Below are 22,650 nucleotides of genomic sequence, written 5' to 3' on the forward strand. Positions count from 1 at the left end.
AAGAGACAGCGTCAGAAGCATCTCACCTGGGCTAAAGACAAAAAGGACTGGACTGCTGCTGAGTGGTCCACAGTTATGTTCTCTGATGAAAGTAAATTTTGCAATTCCTTTGGAAATCAAGGTCCCAGAGTCTGGAGGAAAAGAGGAGAGGCACAGAATCCACGTTGTGTGAGGTCCAGTGTAAAGATTCCACAGTCAGTGATGGTTTGGGGTGCCATGTCATCTGCTGGTATTGGTCCATTGTGTTTTCTGAGGCCCAAGGTCAACGCAGCCGTCTGCCAGGAAGTTTTACAGCACTTCATGCTTCCAGCTGCTGACAAACTTTATGGAGATGCACATTTCATTTTCCAACAGGACCTGGCACCTGCACACAGTGCCAAAGCTACCAATACCTGGTTTAAGGACCATGGTATCCCTGTTCTTGATTGGCCAGCAAACTCGCCTGACCTTAACCCCATAGAAAATCTATGGGGTATTGTGAAGAGGAAGATGCAATATGCCAGACCCAACAATTCAGAAGAGCTGAAGGCCACTATCAGAGCAACCTGGGCTCTCATAACACCTGAGCAGTGCCACAGACTGATCAACTCCATGCTACGCCGCATTGCTGCAGTAATCCAGGCCAAAGAAGCCCCAACTAAATATCGAGTGCTGTACATGCTCATATTTTCATGTCCATACCTTTCAGTTGGCCAACATTTCTAAAAATCCTTTTTATGCATTGGTCTTAATTGATATTCTAATTTTGTCAATGCTGTGTCAAGGTCCTCATACTTACTGTAACATGTATCTATTACCTTCTTTATAAAATGTCACATGGACCAAAATTACCACAAATTTTTTCAATCTTAACTGAAAATTAAAAAATAAGTATAGCAGAGTATGGACTACTCAAAGTAATGGAGATTGGGAAAAGTACAGATGCTTAATTAATAAACAGTTACATAGATGGAAATATCCAATAGAGAACAGAATGAATTTTTAAATCTATGAAATTTGTTTAAAATTAGCAGCACAATAAATGATTCATTAATTATTAATAAAGTAGTTGGCTTCAAACAGGTAATTTAAAACAGACCACTGATGTTACACTCTATTGGAGATATGAAGTGGGCCATTCATGTCTTTGTGCCAACATTATGATCATCCCTAACCTTCAATATCTGCATGTGGAAAATCATTTGCAAAATAAAATGAATCCCCATACCCTATTACCTTTTCCAAACCTACGTAGCCATGTTCAGCCATACCTAGTCCCAACTAATTGTCCTGTTCTCATTTTATGATAACAATACACAGTGCAGTATTGTCCAAATAATTTGTCAAAGGGTGTAGCAATACAGTTATCAACTTTCAAGGCTTAATTAATTTGCTTTGCTGTAAAAAAAAAACTTGTAAGTTGTTAAGTCACTGCTTGTTCCCTGAAAAAGATTTCTTTTAATAACTCAGAAAAGTGCATTATATTTCATTTTTAGGTAACCTAAACTGATTTTTTAAACCTCTGGTAGTTTACTGCTTATCCTTGTACCATTTCAAGTAATTCAATTGACTAGGACTGCTTAAATTTCAATATAAATTGGAAAAGTGGGGGGCCGTAAAACTTTTGACTGGTAGTGTAGACATGCATAAACAAATATGTACATACACATATATACATGTAAATAAACAACAGAGGTGTCAAACCACATTCCTGGAGGGCTACAGTGGCTGCAGGTTTTCATTCTATCCCTTTACTTAGTGGCCATTTTTGCTGCTAAGTAACTTCCTCTGCCTTAATTTTAACTGACCTGCTATTTAAGACTCTGGACTGCTAGATTATATATTTTTCCTTTTTCGTAGAAAAAAGAAAATCAACAGTTTTAGAAATGTCTGATGTGGTAGAATGACAGAACCAACACGCCATTGACTTAAATAATGGGTTCAGGTAACAAGAATTGACTTCTAATTAAGAAGCTAGTTGAAGTAGAACTGGTTCGAGTCTGAGACTCCAACTTGATGGGTCATCTGTGGGGTCACTTTACAACTTCTCTTTGATTTGCTTCTATTTAGGGCAAAAAAGAAGCAATTCAGAGGACTCTGTATTGTAAAATAGAAGAATTAAAGCAAAGGGAAAATAAGTCAATTAACAGCAGAAACTGACCACTGATTATGAAAGTTGGTGGAAAGAAGGCCTAAAGCCACTGTAGCCCTCCAGGACTGGAGTTAGACACCTCTGTTATAAAGCACTGGTTAACAGTCAGGTTAAATGAGTGTACAGTAATCCCTCGCTATATCGCGCTTCGCCTTTCGCGGCTTCACTCCATCGCGGATTTTATATGTAAGCATATTTAAATATATATCGCGGATTTTTCGCTGCTTTGCGGGTTTCTGCGGACAATGGGTCTTTTAATTTCTGGTACATGCTTCCTCAGTTGGTTTGCCCAGTTGATTTCATACAAGGGACGCTATTGGCAGATGGCTGAGAAGCTACCCAGCTTACTTTTCTCTGTCTCTCTTGCACTGACTTTCTCTGATCCTGACGTAGGGGGTGTGAGCAGGGGGGCTGTTCGCACACCTAGACGATACAGACGCTCGTCTAAAAATGCTGAAAGATTATCTTCACGTTGCTATCTTTTGTGCAGCTGCTTCCTGAAACGACATGCTGCCCGGTGCTTCGCATACTTAAAAGCTCGAAGGGCACGTATTGATTTTTGATTGAAAAACAAACTCTGTCTGTCTGCTCCTGACGGAGGGGGTGTGAGCTGCCGCCTTCAACAGCTTTGTGCCGCGGTGCTTCGCATACTTAAAAGCAGCCCTATTGATTTGTTTGCTTTTCTCTCTATTTCTGTGACAGCCTGTGCTCCTGACACGCACTCCTTTGAAGAGGAAGATATGTTTGCATTCTTTTAATTGTGAGACGGAACTGTCATCTCTGTCTTGTCATGGAGCACAGTTTAAACTTTTGAAAAAGAGACAAATGTTTGTTTGCAGTGTTTGAATAACGTTCCTGTCTCTCTACAACCTCCTGTGTTTCTGCACAAATCTGTGACCCAAGCATGACAATATAAAAATAACTATATAAACATATGGTTTCTACTTCGCGGATTTTCTTATTTCGCGGGTGGCTCTGGAACGCAACAAAACAGCAGCGGAATTTTATGAAACCTGACCTGGTTCAGAAAATGAATGGTGTTAACATCAAGGAAGCAAACAACATAGCTTCACCTTTTGATGGAACAAACTAAGCAACCAAACAAAGCAAAGCATGCCAGATTACTATCTCAGGGGTCTCAAATTCAGTTCCTAGTGGGTTATCATTTTTGCTTCTACCAACAACGTAAATAGAAGCCAATTTGTTAATTAACTAGAATCAAATTCTGTCAAAAAAATGTTTTTTTCAGACAGCACAATATAATACTTTCAGGACCAGAGAGAATCAAGAGATTGTAGTCCTTCAGATTTTACTTTTTAAATGTTTTATTGAAATAGATGTTGTATAATAGAAACATCTGTACAAATGGGAGCAGGTTTATCCATGGGCACATTTGCATTTATTTACTGTCTGCCTTCCAGTTAAGGGAAGGAAGGAAAAAAAAACAAAAAAAAAAACAACAAGGGCTCTGAATCTTAAAATGAACATTAATTAAAATGAATATATTAGTATTATGGTTCCATTATTAGTAGTAATTGATTATTAAGAAAATGACTAGAATGAAAATCTGCAACCACTCCAGCCATCTTTGATTAAAGTTTAACACCAAGGGCTGTAACACTAATAGCCGAGCTTTAAAACGCATAGACAGAATCTCCGGACTATGACGACTTTGGTTTTTTATTTATATATACTGTATATATAATTGTTAACAGTGACTTACAGGTATGCTAACAAGTGATTGGTCTTAAGTGGGTCACTGTATCTTTGACTTTAGAAAACTAGTCAGTCTGAAACAATAAGTACCTGTGACTTACAATAAATATGCAATCTTTAGACTGATTTATATTTTGAGAACTTTTAATAAAAGAGGAAACTGAATCAGAACATTGCTTAATTCCTAATTTTACTGCTTATGGTCTGACAAACTTTTTTTTAATAAAAAGGTACTAAAATTTATTAAAGATTGCTAAATTCTATTTCAGTCTATAAATTACTTCAAATACTACTTAAACAACAGAATTAGGAAACATGACTGTGTGTCTCCAGTAGTGCACTGACTAAATTCAGGTGTTTCTGTACCTTACTATTTCACCTTTAAAAATGAGAAATCTGAATAATGCAATGAAAAGTATAATAATTCATATTAATCAAATAGTTAAAAAGTGTGAAATTGCAAACAAAAAAAGAATTTTCCAGTCCTTTTACCTTAAAAAAAATATTTTCAAATTAATATTAAAGGGTAGCCTCTATCTTGTTCAAGTCAAAGTTATTTTTCCCAGTTATGGCATACAGTAATTTTCTTTGTTCTTGCAGTTTATAATGGGGATGTATGGTACTGGGGTTCAAAGGTGAAATAAATAACCCTGAAACTTTACAAATGGCGACACCAACTTTGAAGTAGCAAAGGTTTCAACTTAAGAAAACATGCTTTCTATGTTTAATAGGCATACTTTTGATAATGGAAGGAAAATCTAAATATTTTATCACAGATTCTTGCTCTTATTTTGTCGAGGTAAGGATATGTTTCTTGCTACTTTACCTGCTTGCAGCAGCTGTTGTGGGTGGAGTTAAGACAACCAATCAATCATGGTTATTATTGGGAGTCACAGTTGTAGAGTCAAGGAGAACTGCAGTTGCATCCCAGATGTTCCGTCTAGAGTTTACAAGCTCTCCCCAGGTGGTCCAGTTTCCTCCCACAGTCCAAACATGCAGCTTAGCTGGACCCACATTGCTAAAGTGGCCCTATTGTGTGTGTGTGTGTGTGTGTGTGTGTGTGTGTGTGCGTGTTCGTGCATGTGTGAGAGTGTGTGTGTGTTTTCACCCTGCAATGGCCTGCTGTGATGGGCTCCAGCTGAACTGTACCATGACCTGGTCCTTGATGAGTAGGATGGATGCCTATAATGTCTGTTTAGTTTGTGTCGCTTGATTACATGCTATGTGAAGTGGGAAAACAAAATTGCTGGTACTCTATATTTGTAAGCTGCTTGGTCTTACTCACAATGTTTTTCAAATTTTACGCAGTTTCTTCATTGACAATGTGTTTTGAGCCCATCAAAGTTTAGAGCATTTTGATAGAACCTATATTAAACAGCAGGTTTGGTATCATATTTTTATGTGTGTGTGTGCACATGCGTTGGGGGGTTTGGCCAAGCATATAGAGCCACAACCAATTACAAACAGGAGCTTTACCACTGAAATTGAAAGATGCGGAGACGGCATGCCACAATTGCAAAGTAAGAAGCAAAAGAATTTAAGTGACCTTTTGAAGTTATCTAGTTGTCTACAGAACTGAGACAGCAATTCACATTTGGGCATACAACATTCAACATCAGTAATGGCACTTGGCAATGACTTTCTGAGGAGTCAAACTTAGCAAAGTGAGGAGTACAGAGAGTCTCCTTTTAAAATGGCTGAATCTCACAACAATTGTTTGTTTTCTGCTTTTTTCCTACTTAAAATGCTGCTGTTTCACAAAATATTAGTAAAATCAAGACGCGGATCAATATTTAATAAAATCTTTGCCATTTTTGGAGGTAATCAGAACGTTCTAAAGCTTTTCATCACTTTGGAACTCCAGTACCCTTTATCTCTCCCCATGCTCGCTTCGCTCACCAATCCCTGGGTGGGCGCTATGCGGTAGCCACTTCACGATTTAAACAAATTGTTAATTTCATGGGAATTGTTACATATGCATAATAGATCTAACTATTTTACATTACAGCAAGTAATTAACCATAGTAAAAAATAGTAAAACGAAATAAACTGAAAGAAAATTGTGTTTCATGTTGCGTTAGAGGTACTCATTGCGTTACATGTTTTTGTTCTGTTTGGCTTTGAATTTAACACGCAAATACTTTTAAACTTACACTTTTACTGTAAAACATCATTAAAACAATTTTTTTGATTAACTTTTCGTCAATATCGCATTTAATTTTGATTCCATGTTTGGACTTACATCGTGAAAATGCAACGTATAACTGCCTGTGAGTGATTATCTTTTGTTTCTCTCTAATAAATGGACTTTTTCTAATGTTTGTCCCTATGATTTGTTAAGTGTCATAGCAAAAGCTATTGTAATAGGAAGCTGTAAACATTTTAATACAAATGGCATATCAAGATCTCCATGGAAGATGTACTACATTACCTTTCTTGTTGCCTCTTAAAAATTTAAATATCACTGCCGTGTAACCGATCGACAATTTTTGTGTTAATTCATTTGACTTAATTTCTCGCTGCTAGGATTGCCGTGTGCTCATTTCTTCTGTTGATAACCCTTCAGGATGAAATTCATCAATAAGATTTGAACATAATACGTCTTTCTTTTATTGGGAACTTAAAGTAAGGAAAACGTAGAAATTTATAAGAGCTGAGAGTACAGGAACTGTGTCTGACAAAAGCATTCACACAAATGAGAGGTGAGTGGACCATGGACGTGGTTGTAAATGGTTTAGAGGAGGGAGGGACTTGACAAAAACTCTTGGCAAAAAAGTCTCGTCTCGAGAGATTTTTAAAAAATCTTGCTTCACAGCAATTAAAACAACAGATCTGAGATGAGTGAATATTTTACTTGCAACTCATTTGAAAAAGTTACTGGTTAATAATTTGTAAAGCAACACATACAGACTGACTTTTGAATGATCCCTGCTTCTTATACCTTACAACTATGCAGACGAAATTTCTACAAAAGATACACATTAAAAATCTGATTACACTAAAGCAGTTGTAAATTATTCTTCCATTACAAATGGTTGAAATACATGAGTATAAAAATATTAAATACAACTTGCATATTGCTTTTCCCCTACCCTTTTTTGTACACATTTAGCAAGTTTAGAATTGTTAAAAGCTAGAGACTCTTGACAGCAATGAGCTTAACATAATAGCCAAACCTGGACGTAAATCTTAACAAGTAGATTAGAAATTGTATGTATACAATTGAATTGGCACAGAAATCATCAGTATTAACCTGACAGTAAAAAGAGCAAAAGAAGAGAATCTAGGTAAATGCACTTACTTTAAAGGAAAAATTTAATAAAATAAAATCTGTTCCTTCCTTTTCCTTGAGGATTTGAAGGTCAGTGTGCAGTGCACTGTCTTGATCAACCCTATCAACAAAAATCATAAAAGTTCTTTAATTCCTCTTGCAGACTCCTAAAGGCAGAAGTTAAAAGCGTTAAAGCCAAAGTGAACAATCTTCTTTGAAACACAAAAGACAAGATTGAGCATTTTTTGCTGCTAATGTCAAGTACTAATTAATGTAGAAATACAAATGCCACTGAACCATGTCTAACAGACCACTGATTAACTTGGTGATGAAAGATGCTTGAGAAGTGGTAAATTAATGAAGGACACATTTATTTCAACAATATAGTGTAAGAGTATTTATTTTTTCACTATTTGAATACCAAAACAAAAATAAAACAGCCATCAGGAACACAATTGTAATTTCTAGCATATAATTTTAACTCCTGACAAAATGCAGTTCCTACTTCATTTTTATAAAAGGACAATATTAACTGTAAATACCTCTTAGATATACATCAAGAGGCATAATAACCTGTCACTGTACTACGTAAATGCAAGACTATCACCCCATGAAAAATAAGATTCTTTGTAGTCCTCATTTAACTTGTCTGTTTATTACCTTTACTAGAAACAAGCTTGCAGGGAACGAAGTCAGGATTGGCCAAGCCTGCTCATAGACTTTTATGCAAAGAAAAGTTTAAAGGTACATCTCCTAGGACAATCAATGTCATTGCATACTAGTGAAATAACAGCACTTCAATGGTCAAATTTTTCCTCTGGCTTTCATTTCCTCTTTTTTTTGTTTTACTTGGGGAATTAAAGTCCACAGAAGCTGTAGCATGAACAATTAAGAATGGCTTGACTATTTATATGCATAGAAAAAGCTCAAGTAAGATTTCTAAACAAGACATGAAGGTGGCAGAATCATCCTACCATGACAGTGTGTGGGGTACATCAAGAATGAGGCCACCACCTAAACAACATTCAATAAACATCAGTATGACAAGATTTATGTTACAAGAGACAGACAGGCCATAGGCCGAGTACAAAAAGAATGCCGAAAACCAATGTAACAGCACGTGCACATATAGATCAGGTATATCATTTAATGGCAGCAGTGTACTACAATGCAAATTGATTATCTTATAATATTTCCAACTTTATGATATAAAACTACTTAAGTCCAGGAACAGCTTCAAGAACATGACAGTGAATAAACTTTACTGCAGTGGCTAAGATCAATTAAATTTTGGCCTGTGGAATAACGAGGAGTTACCTATTCAAAACAAAAGTACAGTAGCACATAATTTGGACCAAATATTAAATAGATTTGAGTGGATTCAGAAGGGGAAAAAGCAGCATGAAATTTGCAGACACCAAAACTTGCTGAAGAGTAAACACCGAGAAGGAAAAGAGAAAAAGGATTTGAGAGACAATTTTTAGAACTGGAAATTCTTGGAAAACAGCTTAATGTGGGCAAGTTCACATTCAAACATGCAAAATCAAGTTGTTCTGAATAATGCTTCAAAGGAGCAGGGTTTTGTTTTTTTTTTTTTATTTTGGACAAGTTCACCCGAAAAAGCAAACCTCAAGTCTTGCAGAAAATTTCCATTTTTGTAAATTTATACAACATGAATAGAGCACAGTATATATTGACATATATCAGTAACAAAGTTACTGTGCTCACACGCAATTCTGCTGGGATAAACTTTGACATTCTGCAGATCTTGAAATGGATTGACTAGGTTTGAGAATAAGAATGAAAGTTACAAGAAATGTTTTTCCTTCACAGCTAATGAACTAAAAGTTTTTTTTTATTATTTTACATCTTAAAAGTTAATTAAAAAAAATTAAACTTGCATTTTAATTTTAAACAACAATGCAATTTTTTCTGCAATACAAACATTAGCAGGTCCCTAACAAATACAGTGGGTATAGAGAAGAATCACCCCCTTCAAAATATTCACATTGTTGCTTTCCAGCCTGAAGACACACACAAAACTTTCTCCACCTTATTTACTCAATACAACATTCAAGAGAAAAGACTGAATAACAGTTTCCGAAAAAATAAAAAAAATCACTGAGATGGGTTAAAGGATCATCCCCACCCCTGTAACAGAACGTTGTGGAATCACTGTTTGCTTTGATTACAGCTATAAGTCTGTTGGGATACTTTTCTACCAACTTTACACATCTAGACTGCGCAATATTAAAGAACTGTTCAAGCACAGTCAAATTGGATGGTGGCTGTTCGTGGACTGCAAACTTCAAATATTCCAAAGATTTTTAATAGTGTTTAAGTTTGGGCTCTTGGGCTTTTTTCTTGCTGCAATCCCAAACATGCCACATTTGTGACATTGTTGTCACATGCACACAATGGCCACTCTTTACCAAAAATCCCTGTAACTGCTTCAAAGTTGCAATAGGACTCTTGCTAGCTTCTCTGACTAGTTTCCTCCTCATTCTTCCATCCAGTTAAGGAGGGTCGGCTTGATCCAGAAAGGAACCTAGTAGTACCAAAAACTTTATACTTCTTGATCGTCGAAACTACTATGTTCCTATGGATTATTAAAGCATTTGATTTTTTTGTATCTATCTCCTGATTTTTGTCTATCCAAAACTTTATCCCCAAGATCTTTTGACTGGGCCTCACAACCCATAGTTGATTATTTGCAATCCCAAGCACTAGAATGCTCTAGGAATAACTTTTTATGGTGAACTAATCAGAATGATTAAAACTGATCATAGGTGGAAGGCAATGACCTTGGTATACAATGGAGATGGTGATTAGTTACACCTGATTGAATTCACAAGTATTTTTTGAGGCGGTGATTCTTTAACCATGTCTGTTTTTTTTTTTCCCTGAACTGTTGCTATTATATCTTTCAATTGGCTGTTATAAGTTGCGCTGCGTAAATGCAACTGGAATATATTTCAGGCTTCAAAACAACAAAATATGAACATTTTGAAGGGGTGATTGTTTTCTATACCCACTGTATTTGGATCCAAACCTAAATTTCTCACTCACTAGAAAATGAGTCAAAAACTATATTAAAATATATATAAAATAAAATGCAGCAATACTCACTTTAACAATTTAACATTCCAGTCATAAAGACTATCACTGACGAGCTCCACAGTATAGTTTCCTATAAAAAAAAAAAAAAAACACAAAAAAAATAACATTAACCTAATATATAGAACTGCTGCCAGTTTAATAAGCATACATTTTGTGAAAGAAAAAAAACACTCTGAAACTCAAAGTTTACAGTGTGCCACTAATATTGGTATCGTTGGTAAATAAAAGCAAAATGAGCGGTGAAAAAGAGTATCGGCTTGATTTTTTAGTCAATATATTAGCTTTTACTGAAGTAAAAAAAAAAAAAAAAAAAAAAAAAAAGGAGCAAAAAAAAAAAAAACTCTTAGCACCCATCAATTTAATCATTTTTGCAGTCTCTTTTTCCAAGATAACAGTTGTTCTTTTATAACGCTAATTAGACTGAAGAACACACGGCAAGCAATTAGAGACCATTTCTCCATACAAAATTCCTACAGATCCGCTCCAACTGCGGTCTACAGTTGAAGACTCTCCACTTAAGTTCATCCCACAGGTTTAAAATGAGGTTCAGGTCAGGGGACTGATATGGAAAAACCTTGATTTTGTGGCCAACAATCCATTTTTGTGTTGATTTTGAGTTCTTTGTATAACTGCCCTGTTGGAAGGTCTAACTTTGGATTAATGTAAATCCCAAGGTGGATACAGCCAGGTATTGATTTGAATTGGTATTGAATATCTGCTGGCAATGGATGAAGTCTATAATGTCAAGTATCCCAAAAAGTTGCCCAGAGCCTTTCGCAGATAAAACAGGCCAATGGCATCAAAGATCCACTGCCATACTTCAGAGGGGATGAGTAACCAAAGCTAACTTTTATAAATGGCTCCCAGGCTTGGCAACCAAAACATCAGCCTCTGGTTGCCGAAACTGAAAATATGGTTGCCATTTTTAATTGCCTATATTTGGAGTAATAAAGAAACTGTCATAAAAATGTTTAAAACCTTTACAACCTGAATTAAGTTTTTTCTGACTTTGTTTAACCTGCTACTTTAGAGCATTTCAATCTTTTAATTATCATCACAGCATCATTTAGCACATCATACTAAGTGTGATTACATGCAAACACAAATTTGATTAAAATGAATAATCTGATTTAACCACTCACATTTACATGTGCAAGTAATATTGTTCCTTTGTCAAAACGCTTCAACATAACTAAACTGTGTAAAAAAGAGTTACGCATCATTGTCGGGCTCTGTGAATCAGAAAGTAAGCACACTACCTATGATAATTATATTTTGTTATATGCTTAGTCAAACTGACACTTTATAGGTTTCTGTTATCGGATTACACATGGTAAACACTTTTCTGCTTGGCAGCGTGATTAAGCCCTGCAAAGGACCCAACCTCGGTTCACGAATGTCTCGGTACACATACAAATCGGTTTACGACCAAAAAGTTTGCCAAACTTTTGCCTCGGTTCACGACCACACACTTTGTATAAGAACAAGCCAGTTTCCCTTTCGGTTTGTACATGTTCAGTCTCTCCCTGTGCATTTCCCGTGCAGCGAGCAAGACAGCGCGACACATACACGAGAGAGACACACACATACATACAGGCATGCAAGAAAGAGAGAGACACACATACACACAGGCACCGCGAGAGAGAGAGACACAAACACACACAGGCAGGCAGCGTGAGAAAGAGAGACGCACACACACAGGCAGCGAGAGAGAGAGAGAGAGAAACACACACAAAGGCAGCGCGAGAGAGACGCATAAGGTAGGAAGGCAGTTAAAGAATGCACTGGGCTTGATTTTGTTTTCACTTCTGTTTGCAGCGTGCATTGTTGCAATGTTACTTTTCTTGGTGGTTTATTAAATTACGGATTTTTTCAAATGTTCATTTTTTCCCTGTGCTTAAAACTCATTAAAAAAAAAAAAAAAGTGTTTTTAGCCAGCAGTTGGTAGCGCTATAGCGCGAACTACTGCAGTGTTAGTTTTCTCTGTTGTTCAAGGTTTTCTCAATGTTATTCAATGTTTTTACATTTAGTTTACTATTACGCTGTGCATTCTATGGTTTGATTAACTATATTTGTGCTTAAAAACTTAAAAAAATATATATATATTTACATACAGTTCGTATGGTCTGGAATGGATTAATTGTATTTACATACAATCCTATGGGGGAAATTGCTTCGGTTCACGACCAAATCGGTTTACGACCAAGAGTTTTGGAACGAATTATGGTCGTGAACCAAGGTTCCACTGTATTTATTTAATGATAAATACTGTTAGGTTACTCGTTACTTTAAAAAGTAATCCGACTACTTAACACATTACTTTTAATGTGTTGCCACACAGTTCTTGTAATCGTGTTGTTGACTTTAGTACTGTATGTTCAGTTCATCAACACAAATTTAGTGATTTCTGAAATATTGAGACATACTTTAACCAGTAGTAGGAATAATGCGATCACCCAAACCTAATCTATATTACTAAACGAAGGTTGTATACATGCATGGACGCCGGACGCACCGAAGCGCACGCGCACTGTGACTCAGTGCCCCAGAGTCAGAGTCAGCGGCTTCCCAGACTCAGTAGGTAGCGCCCAAACAACACAACACAACACAACCTGTAAACTAAACTTCAGGTCACAATACAACCGCTGCCCGGGCGCATTTAAAACCTTCGTTTAGTAATGTTTACGAAGGTTGTATATATGCACGGATGCCAGACTCAACCCATGCCAAAAGCACATGCGCACTTGCACAGCGACCAAGAGTCAAACCCAGCGGCTTCCCAAAGTCAGTAAGTGGCGCCCAAACAACACAACCTGTAAACTAAACTTGAGGTAAAGCGTGCACGCCAACAAGTTGCCATGGTGACATATTTAAACAGACATAGAATAACTAGACGCATCAAGACTGGCAGAATCGTACGTCAACGTCGCCGCCATATTGTGAGTGGCACTGCTGTGGAGTGAAGTAATGAATAATGTGCTGCTTGGGATTGTACAAACCGCTGTAACACTCCAAACCAGATCTCGGGGATTACATTTCATAGGTAAGGCTGAACAATTGTTTTGGTTATATTTGGTCGTTAGCTAAAGTAAAGATTATAAAACGGGATTTTCTAAGCCAGGCTAAGCTAGCAAAGCTATGCATTTATATGCTCAAGTGAGCCTCCAAACAACGTTTTGGCTAAACGTAATTAGTCACTATGTAGATTGTTGTTAGCTGTTAACATTTCTCAAACTTGATGATGTTTTTTCTCAAGGAGCACATTGAGGAAATACAGTTTGAAATTGAAAACCATCATTTTATCTTCATGTCTTTAGTTGTGTCGGTCTTAAACAAACTAAGGCTGCACCATATTGCCAGACTGAATACTCTCAAATTACAGGATCTGAGTGAGCGAGAGGAATGTAAGTCTAGAGGAGATCAGTGAGGTGGAGAGCTTTAAATGTTAAGAGCGGTATTTAGTATTGTATTCTGTAGTTAACAGGGAGCCAGTGAAGTTGACAGAATAGGTGTAATATGTTCAGTGGATTTACAACAGCAGGGTATTATCCTGGCAGCAGAATTTTGAAGAAGTTGTAAGCGATGGATAAGTTTTTGTGGGATGCCAGATAGAATAGCATTACAGTAATCTATACATGACGTGACTCGGGCATTAAACAATTCAGTACTGTGTTGCGTAAGAACAGGACAAAGTCTGGAAATGTTTCGAAGATAGAATAAGGCAGCTCCCGAAATGTTACTTATATGAGAGGAATGATTAATAATAATTATTATTATTTAATAATTGCCTTTATTAGTGTATAAATGGATATAAATAATTGCATTTAAACGATTCGCCAAAATCTGTTGTATGTAAACGATACTGTTTTAAACATTTTTTTTCATCAGAAAACCCAGTTTCCATGTCTACCTGTATTAGTTTAAATGGCACTTTTGCCACTCACAATAAGGCTGACACATCGTGTCTACTGGGAAACACAGTGAATGCGCCGTCTATCTATATATGTGTATGTATTTAAACTGGAGACTATTGACAGTGCCAGCAGTCAGCTACTCCACAGTGCCTGCGGTCAGTGTTCTCCACTCCACAGTACCAGCAGCTACTCCACTACACAGTGCCACCAGTCAGTGTGCTCTAATCCACTGTGCCAGCACTCAGTGTGGCAGCTGTCAGTGTGGCTTATTTGAATCACATTAAGGTAATTCAGTGTTAAACGTAAGTTCAATTATGATTCCTAACACCAAACGACTTCTAGCTAACAACACACCCACAGAAAAACAAAAACGAGACTGCATGGATAAAAACAATGAGCGAAGGCGCCTACAACGCGCTTCTAAAACACCAGAACCAAAGGTGTCATGGCTCCAAAAAGAAATAGCTTTAGTACAAATATATTTACAGTGAGGAACATAAGTATTTGAACACCCTGCAATTTTGCAAGTTCTCCCACTTAGAAATCATGGAGGGGTCTGAAATTCACATTGTAGGTGCATTCCCACTGTGAGAGACAGAATGTAAAAAAAAAAAATTCAGGAAATCACATTGTATGATTTGTACAGAATTTATTTGTATTGCACTGCTGCACATAAGTATTTGAACACCTGGCAATCAGCAAGAATTCTGTCTCTCAAAGACCTGTTACTCTGCCTTTAAGAAGTCCACCTCTACTCCACTTAGTAACCTTAATTAGTAGCACCTGTCTGAGCTCTTTAAAGACACCTGTCCACCCCACAGTCAGTCAGACTCCAACTACTACCATGGGCAAGACCACAGAGCTGTCAAAAGACACCAGAGACAAAAATGGTGGACCTCCATAAGGCTGGAAAGGGCTACGGGGCAATTGCCAAGCAGCTTGGTGAAAAATAGATCAACTGTTGGAGCAATTGCCAGAAAATGGAAGAGGCTAAAGACGACTGTCAGTCTCCCTCAGACTGGGGCTCCATGCAAGATCTCACCTCGTAAGGGTATCACAGATAAGAAAGGTGAGGAATCAGCCCAGAACTACACGGGAGGACCTGGTCAATGACATGAAGAGAGCTGGGACCACAGTTTCAAAGGTCACTGTCAGTAGAACACTATGCAGTCATGGTTTCAAATCACAAATTGCACGGAAGGTTCCCCTGTTCAAGTCATCACATGTCCAGGCCTGTCTGAAGTTTGCCAATGACCATCTGGATGATCCAGAGGAGGCATGGGAGAAAGTCATGTGGTCAGATGAGACCAAAATAGAACTTTTTGCTCTAAACTTCACTCGCCATGTTTGGAGGAAAAAGGAGGAGGAGTTGCATCCCTTGAACACCATCCCTACTGTGAAGCATGGGGGTGGAAACATCATGCTTTAGGGGTGCTTTTCTGCGAAGGGGACAAGACGACTGCACTGTATTAAGGAGAGGATGAATGGGGCCATGTATTGTGAGATTTTGAGCAACAACCTCCTTCCCTCAGTCAGAGCACTGAAGATGGGTTGTGGCTGGGTCTTTCAACATGACAATGACCCGAAGCACACAGCCAGGATAACCAAGGAGTGGCTCCGTAAGAAGCATATCAAGGTTCTTGAGTGGCGTAGCCAGTCTCTAGACCTAAATCCAATTGAAAATCTTTGGAGGGAGCTGAAACTCCGTGTTGCTCAGCACCAGCCCCTGAACCTGACAGATCTAAAGGAGATCTGTGTGGAGGAGTGGGCCAAAATCCCTGTTGCAGTGTGTGCAAACCTGGTCAAGAACTACGGGAAAGATTTGACCTCTGTAATTGCAAACAAAGGCTTCTGTACCAAATATTAACACTGATTTTCTCAGGTGTTCAAATACTTATGTGCAGCAGTGCAATACAAATAAATTCTGTACAAATCTTACAATGTGATTTCCTGAATTTTTTTTTTTACATTCTGTCTCTCACAGTGGGAATGCACCTACAATGTGAATTTCAGACCCCTCCATGATTTCTAAGTGGGAGAACTTGTAAAATCGCAGGGTGTTCCTCACTGTATTTCATTAAATGAAAACTTTCCCAGGACGCTCCCACCCTCCATGATTTTTCATCCCTACAAAGATTGGAGGGAACAGAAAGTAATTGCCATTATTGGTTTGCGATTCTTTAGAGAATCGGGGGTTTACTGGTTTGTTACTGTTTGTATGTTTGATAACGTAAACTGCTTGCTAAACTGGGCTTTAGAATTACTTATTAACTTAAGTATAAAATGATTAATTATCTCCACAAATAAAATAAATAAAAAGAGAATTAGTTGCTGCAGACATTTTTCCCATAACTTAATTACAGAAGCCACTTCATTATCATCTGGATTCAACACTGGAACGTTCCCATCATCAACAGCCACACAAATAGAAATGCACACGCTTTTTCTCTCCAAATACAACAATGAAGACTGCAAAGATAAGACAAAATTGTACCCTTGAAAATATACTAAATATAATTAAGCAACATTGCTTGTAAAAGTTATACCATATATACTATTTAAAAAATGCCCAATACTTATTTAATATAGTCATAGTTTTGTTTGCACTTTATCCCTACCATTTAAAAGTGTGAAATTTTAAACATTTTTCCTTATTATGTATATCAGAGATAACAGATTATCCCAAAAATCTGGTTCAAATATTCAAGTTAAGAAATTAAATAACTTTGAATCAAGATTAACAATTGTGTGTCATATGTTACACATTATTTTTATGATAAAGGCTGCAGGTGCGACTTTCATTTAAATATAATAGCCATCAAAATTCCAAGTGGCTGCACCGATGTGGGTCTCCCCCAAACCCCCACCCCCATGTAGTACTGAGGGGCTGCGGTGTGCAAATCCTCATCAAGGCAGGGAACCAAAAAAATCAGCCATGAAAAAGTTTAAATCCTTCAGAGCCATACATGGTGGTGCTGCTTTTCGGTACATTATCTATATATATAATTCTCTAAGCCGCCACCAGAGCGGGCAAGACACCCATGAAAGCACGCAGGAAGGAGCCATGTCCACCAACTCTAAGACCATTGGATATGACAAAAACTCGCAGAGCCACGGCCACCAACTCGGACGCGACGCCTCGGAAAACACTCTGTCATTTCTGTTTGTCTGTGCTACAGTCCACATGCAGCTCTGAGCCACGTTGACTTTTCGGTTACGACACATGACCGCACGCAACATCGCAAACTGTTTTACACGCTACATACAGCAATTTGCATCCGCGACAAACATGCGTCTTCTTAGATGGTCCTGCAGGAACACGGAAAACGTTTCCCCGCCCACCAACACTCTTTATTCCCCGGCCCGCGTCCACCGCATCCGTGACAAACATGCGTCTTCGTAGATGGTCCTGCAGGAACACGGAAAACGTTTCCCCGCCCACCAACGCTCCTTATTCCCCAGCCCGCGTCCACCGCATCCGCGACAAACATGCATCTTCTTAGATGGTCCTGCAGGAACACTGAAAACGTTTCCCCGCCCACAAACACTCCTTATTCCCCGGCCCGCGTCCACCCTTGCTCTCTAGGCATTCCCACTGCCTGCTCATGTGCCCGGACGCAACAACTCACCGACCACCCCGTAAGTCGCTTTCGTCTGAGCTAGGAGTCCACATGCACCTCTGAGCCACGTTGACTTTTCATTATTCTTTTCGGTTATGATGCACGCACCACCATCGCAAATTGCTTTACACGCCATGGTCTTAGAGTTGGTGGGCGGGGTCTTCGTGAGTTGCTCTTCCGAGCGGGCACATGACCAGGCGGTGTGTATGCTTTGAGAACGAGGGTGGACGCGTCAGGACCATGTAAGAGGCGGCATGTTTGTCGCAGATGTGAATTGCTGAATGCAGCGTCTAAAACAGTTTGCGAGGGGTATCCCATGGGATCCTTAAAACAATCCTTTAAAACTGAGGTTAAAACACAATGAAGGAAGTAGTCTTTAAAAACCAATAAGCCCTGTGCCTCCGTTTCATTAGCGTCTCACCTGCTTCATCGATGCAGGCACTGCACCAGTCGAGACGCTCTCACAGCAGCTGACCTTCTCTGTGCCTGACTCCACTATAGGCTGCAACAAAATTATGAAAGTACGGGCGCATTTGTTTCACACAAGCTGTGTGTGTGGGTGGGTTGGTGTTAGTTAATTAGTTACTCGAAGGATTTCAAGATTTAATATGCACAAGCGGTAACACTGCAAAAGCAGCCCAAACCAGAAAAGACGGCTGGCAAAAAGTGGCTGACAAATTAAACGCATGTGCATTGTACTTACTGAAAGCAGCGTTACGGATTTTGCAAATGTTAAATTTTTTCCCTCTGCTTAAAATACATTTAAAAAGCGGCGTTATTATGTGGCATATACTACACCGCGGGTTGGTATGCAGCGTTTAAAACAGTTTGTTTGTCGCGGATAATTTGCCTTTTACTATTACACAAAGACAATTTCCTGTTAATACTTCGTTACATTGATATAGCGGTGTTCTCAGTATTCAAAGCGCTATTCACACAGGGAGGAACCGGGAAGCGAAACCACAATCTTCCACAGTCTCCTTACTGCAAAGCAGCAGCACTACTACAGCGCCACAAGGCAGTAAAAGAATACACCGGGCTCGATTTTGTTTTCACTTCTGTTTACAGAGATCGGGTCGTAGATAGCATTGTTGCAATGTTACTTTTCTTGTTGACTTATTACAGTTTACTTAAAAGAAGAGGACGACATGCATCAAGACTCTTTGCAGTGTTGGCTCCTCAGTGGTGGAACGAACTTCCTCTTGCTGTACGAACAGCGGAGACCCTCACTGTCTTCAAACGTCGTCTGAAGACACACTTCTTTAAACAGCACTTGGGGGACTAAAGTCCCCATACTCTTTTCTACCCTTTTCTCAAAAAAAAAAAAAAAAATTTTGTACTAACTTACTATTTTCTTCTAGCATGGTTTTGTGTACAACTTGGTCAGCGGTAACTTGTTTAATGACAGTAGATTTAATCCTAGCCTTAAAGACTGAAGAACAGTCGTAGATTACTAAGCACTGTTGTAAGTCGCTCTGGAAAAGAGCGTCTGCTAAATGATGTAAATGTAAATTACATTACGGATGTTTCACATGTTCATTTTTTCCCCAGTGCTTAAAAGACATTAAAAAAGTGTTTCTCAACTGTGACTCCGGAACATCTCAGTACTCAAGCTATATTAAGCGTCAACAATGAAGACTCGCTACACCTTAATCTACAAGTACTGACACTTATCCCTACCGACGAAGTAACTTTCCCCAGCGTGGCCTTCTTCGTCACAGACGATCCCGCTTTCAGTCACGGACAATTATATGTTGCTCTCTCCAGAGGTCTATCTTTTCATTCACTCACAGTGGTATCCACAAACCCACCCCATTTGGACAACTGTGTCGTTCAGGAAGTGTTCACCCATCAATACATAATTATGCGGAGTATGCTACCCCGCGGGTTGGCTAGTTATGTTTAATTTTATTTTTTAAACTTACAGTGCATCTGTAAAATGTAAACCACTTATGACACTGTTACATGAGCCTTGCACTACATGGGCGTCTCTTGCTCCTTCAAGGACGGTTGTGAGAAATGGAAACCAGGGCTGGTGTGGAGGGCATACCCGTAGGAAGTGCTGAGTGACAGAGCTGAAGGATAGCACTTTACAAGCCAAAAAGGCTCAGCAGTTAAATCAGAAGGAATACAGGTTAGTTAGTAAAATGGTGACATGGTGAGAATAGCAAGCCAAGTAAAAGAACTGAGAAGTGACCAGCTCTTTTAATCAAGTCAAAGATGGAAATGTTTCATCATTTTGGAGATGTCCAACAGGCAAGTGGTTGGGTGCCATTTATATCATGGCATTCAGAATAAAAAGTCAGTAAGTGCCTGTGGACTCACCTCGAAAAGCAGGATCATCACAGTATGATGTCAGGGACTGTAAAATCAGTCTACTTTTTTCTCCTTTACAAATGCTGTAACATGGCCTAAATTCTTCTGATTTCACCTTGTTGTTTAAGGTGTTGTGTGTCAAACCATATTTGCTTGGCACTAAACAACTGTCAGGGATCTCAGGTTTAAGAGTAAATGGGACAAAATCAGATGCAAAATGGTGGGGGGGGGGAGGAAAAAAATCAGCAACACACTACAGGCTTGCATCTGGAGGACTTTTATACCAAAATTAGTGACAGTAAAACAAACAAATATTCCCTCACAATTAGATGTCAGTTTTTGCCTTTGAGTTAGATATTTTTCTAAATAAATTTCTATTTTATTCGAATAGCGACATTCAGCTTGACAGGCCTAACATACGTAGGAAGGGAGACCAAAATATTCCTGGAATCTGTGAAGAGCAAAGGAGTAGGGTATATTTATCAAATATAACGCTAGGTATCATATGCCAGCAAGTCTGGTTAATCCACCAAGTAGCTGAATGTTTAGCTCATCAAGTGCATTTTTCTGATATTTTACAACTGTGCAGGTGACTGTGTTAGAAGCCTATACCATGATGGCACCGATCAGGGCAGCCAAGGTTGTTTGGTCGCTGTTTATGTGTCTGTTTTTGCCTGTTACCTTTGCAACAGTATGAGGATTGCCAGGAATAGGCTAAACAATGCAATCAGATATGCTAAATGGAAACACAAAAATAAACTGGAACTTAAGTTCTCTGCAAACAATAGCTCCTCCTCTGTATGAAGAAGCCTTCAGTCCGTCACTAATTAGAAAGACATCTCCCAATGCTCACTCAGATTCATCCCTCCCTGACAAACAAGCTTTATGGCAGATTTGCACAACAAGATGCTGAGTACTTATCCCCTCTGCTCCTTCAGCTCTGAAGAGGCTGTAACACCAGCCACTTCTTCACAAAAGCCTCTCCCCTCTTCTTCCTTTTCCATCAAGGAATATGATGTCTGAAGGCTGTTTGCAACACAGAACTGCAAAAAGTCAGAGTCTGTCTCACCTGCAACAATCAAACACTGTACTGGGCAGCTCACTCGCCTTTTAATATACATCTTTAAAAAGTATCCTGCACATTGCACTAGGCCAGAATGCTTTACATTTTCTGTCATTGTTCCTGTTCCCAACAGTGATAAAATAAGTTTACTCAATAATTACAGGCCTATTGCTCTTATATTTTAATGAAAATTTGAACGACTCATTCAAACCCATTTGAAGTTCGTTACTGCTACTGACCTTGACACTCTGCAGTTTGCACATTGAGCAAATACATCTGTGAATGATGCCATCAACATGGGTCTTCACTTTGTGCTGGAGCATCTGAACTGTAAAGGAACTTATACCAGAATACTGTTTGACTTGAGTTCAGCTTAACACACTACTGTCCCCGAAATGTTAACTAAACTTTTACAGACTGATCTGAATCCTTCCATCTGTAAATGAATTTATAGTTTCCTGATAAACCAGAAACAATATGTTCGTGTGGGCTCCCACCTCTCTGACTGTCTCTGTATTAGTAAAGGTGCCCCAAGGCTGTGTAGTTTTTCCCTTACTTTATTCCTTGTGCACCAATAAGTGCAGGTACACTGATCCTTCAGTTAAAATCATTAAGTTTGCTGATGACACCACCATTATTGGTCTAATTACTAAGAGCAATGAAACGCCTTATAGAAAATAGGTGTCTCATCTTATGTCTTGGAGTGCTTCCAACAACTTAGTGCTCAATATCACCATGACAGTGGAAACGGTCATAGACTTTCACAAACAGCAGTTGCAACCTCTCTTACTAGAAATTAATCATTCTGTAGTCAATATGGTGGAATCCTTCAAAATTTTGGGCACAACTATCACAAACACTCATAGCTGGGACATTAACACCACTTACATCACTAAAAAGGCACAGCAGCCATTGTACTTCTTATGCCAACTAAAGAAATTAAATATTTCCCAGCCAATCCTAGTTCAGTTTTACAAAGTTATAATTGAAAGTGTAATCACATTCTCCATTGTTGTCTGGTTTGGTTTAGTAACGGTACACTGAAAAATCTAAATTACAGCATGTTGTGAGGTCTGCTGAGAAAATAATTGGCTGTGCTCTTCCATCTGTGGCACACCTGAATAAATCTAGTGTCATTAACTATGTCAAAAGGATTACCACAGACTCATCTCACCCAGCTCATTGCTTATTCCAAAAACTCCCCTCTGGTAAATGTTTCAGGTCAATTAAGACTAAAACATACATCTCAATAGTTTCTTTCCCAGAGCCATAGCCCTCTCCAACCAGTAATTTAGCCTGTCTTTATATATTCATGCACTCTGTGATACCTTCGTACAGTGTATGTGTGTTTACAATACAAGTATATGCATGTGTATGCACATGCATACACACTATATAGATTCAGACTTTCACTTGCACATCTCCTTTATAATTGTGCTTTCCTGCAATGTTGTTTGAAATTTTTAACTTAAGCTATTTGTTATTTGTATGTGATGTTT

At 38.5% G+C, this 22,650-nt stretch overlaps 1 protein-coding gene across 5 annotated transcripts in view; it reads right to left on the reverse strand.

The window, feature by feature from the left end:
- Positions 1–22,650, reverse strand: part of LOC114642999 (ubiquitin-conjugating enzyme E2 Q1) — a 252,422-nt gene that overhangs the window by 42,244 nt on the left and 187,528 nt on the right. The window contains exons 7-8 of one of the 5 annotated variants that reach the window (XM_051923256.1): positions 10,248–10,308; positions 7,149–7,239 (exon numbers count right to left, since the gene is read on the reverse strand). The exons of 3 other annotated variants lie outside the window; for them this stretch is intronic. In XM_051923256.1, coding sequence (XP_051779216.1) covers positions 7,149–7,239; positions 10,248–10,308 — 152 coding nt within the window. The remainder of the gene's footprint in view (positions 1–7,148; positions 7,240–10,247; positions 10,309–22,650) is intronic. One more of the 5 variants, XM_051923255.1, reaches the window with a different exon arrangement.

The sequence above is a fragment of the Erpetoichthys calabaricus genome, chromosome 2 (assembly GCF_900747795.2).
Source record: "Erpetoichthys calabaricus chromosome 2, fErpCal1.3, whole genome shotgun sequence".
NCBI lineage: Eukaryota > Metazoa > Chordata > Cladistia > Polypteriformes > Polypteridae > Erpetoichthys > Erpetoichthys calabaricus.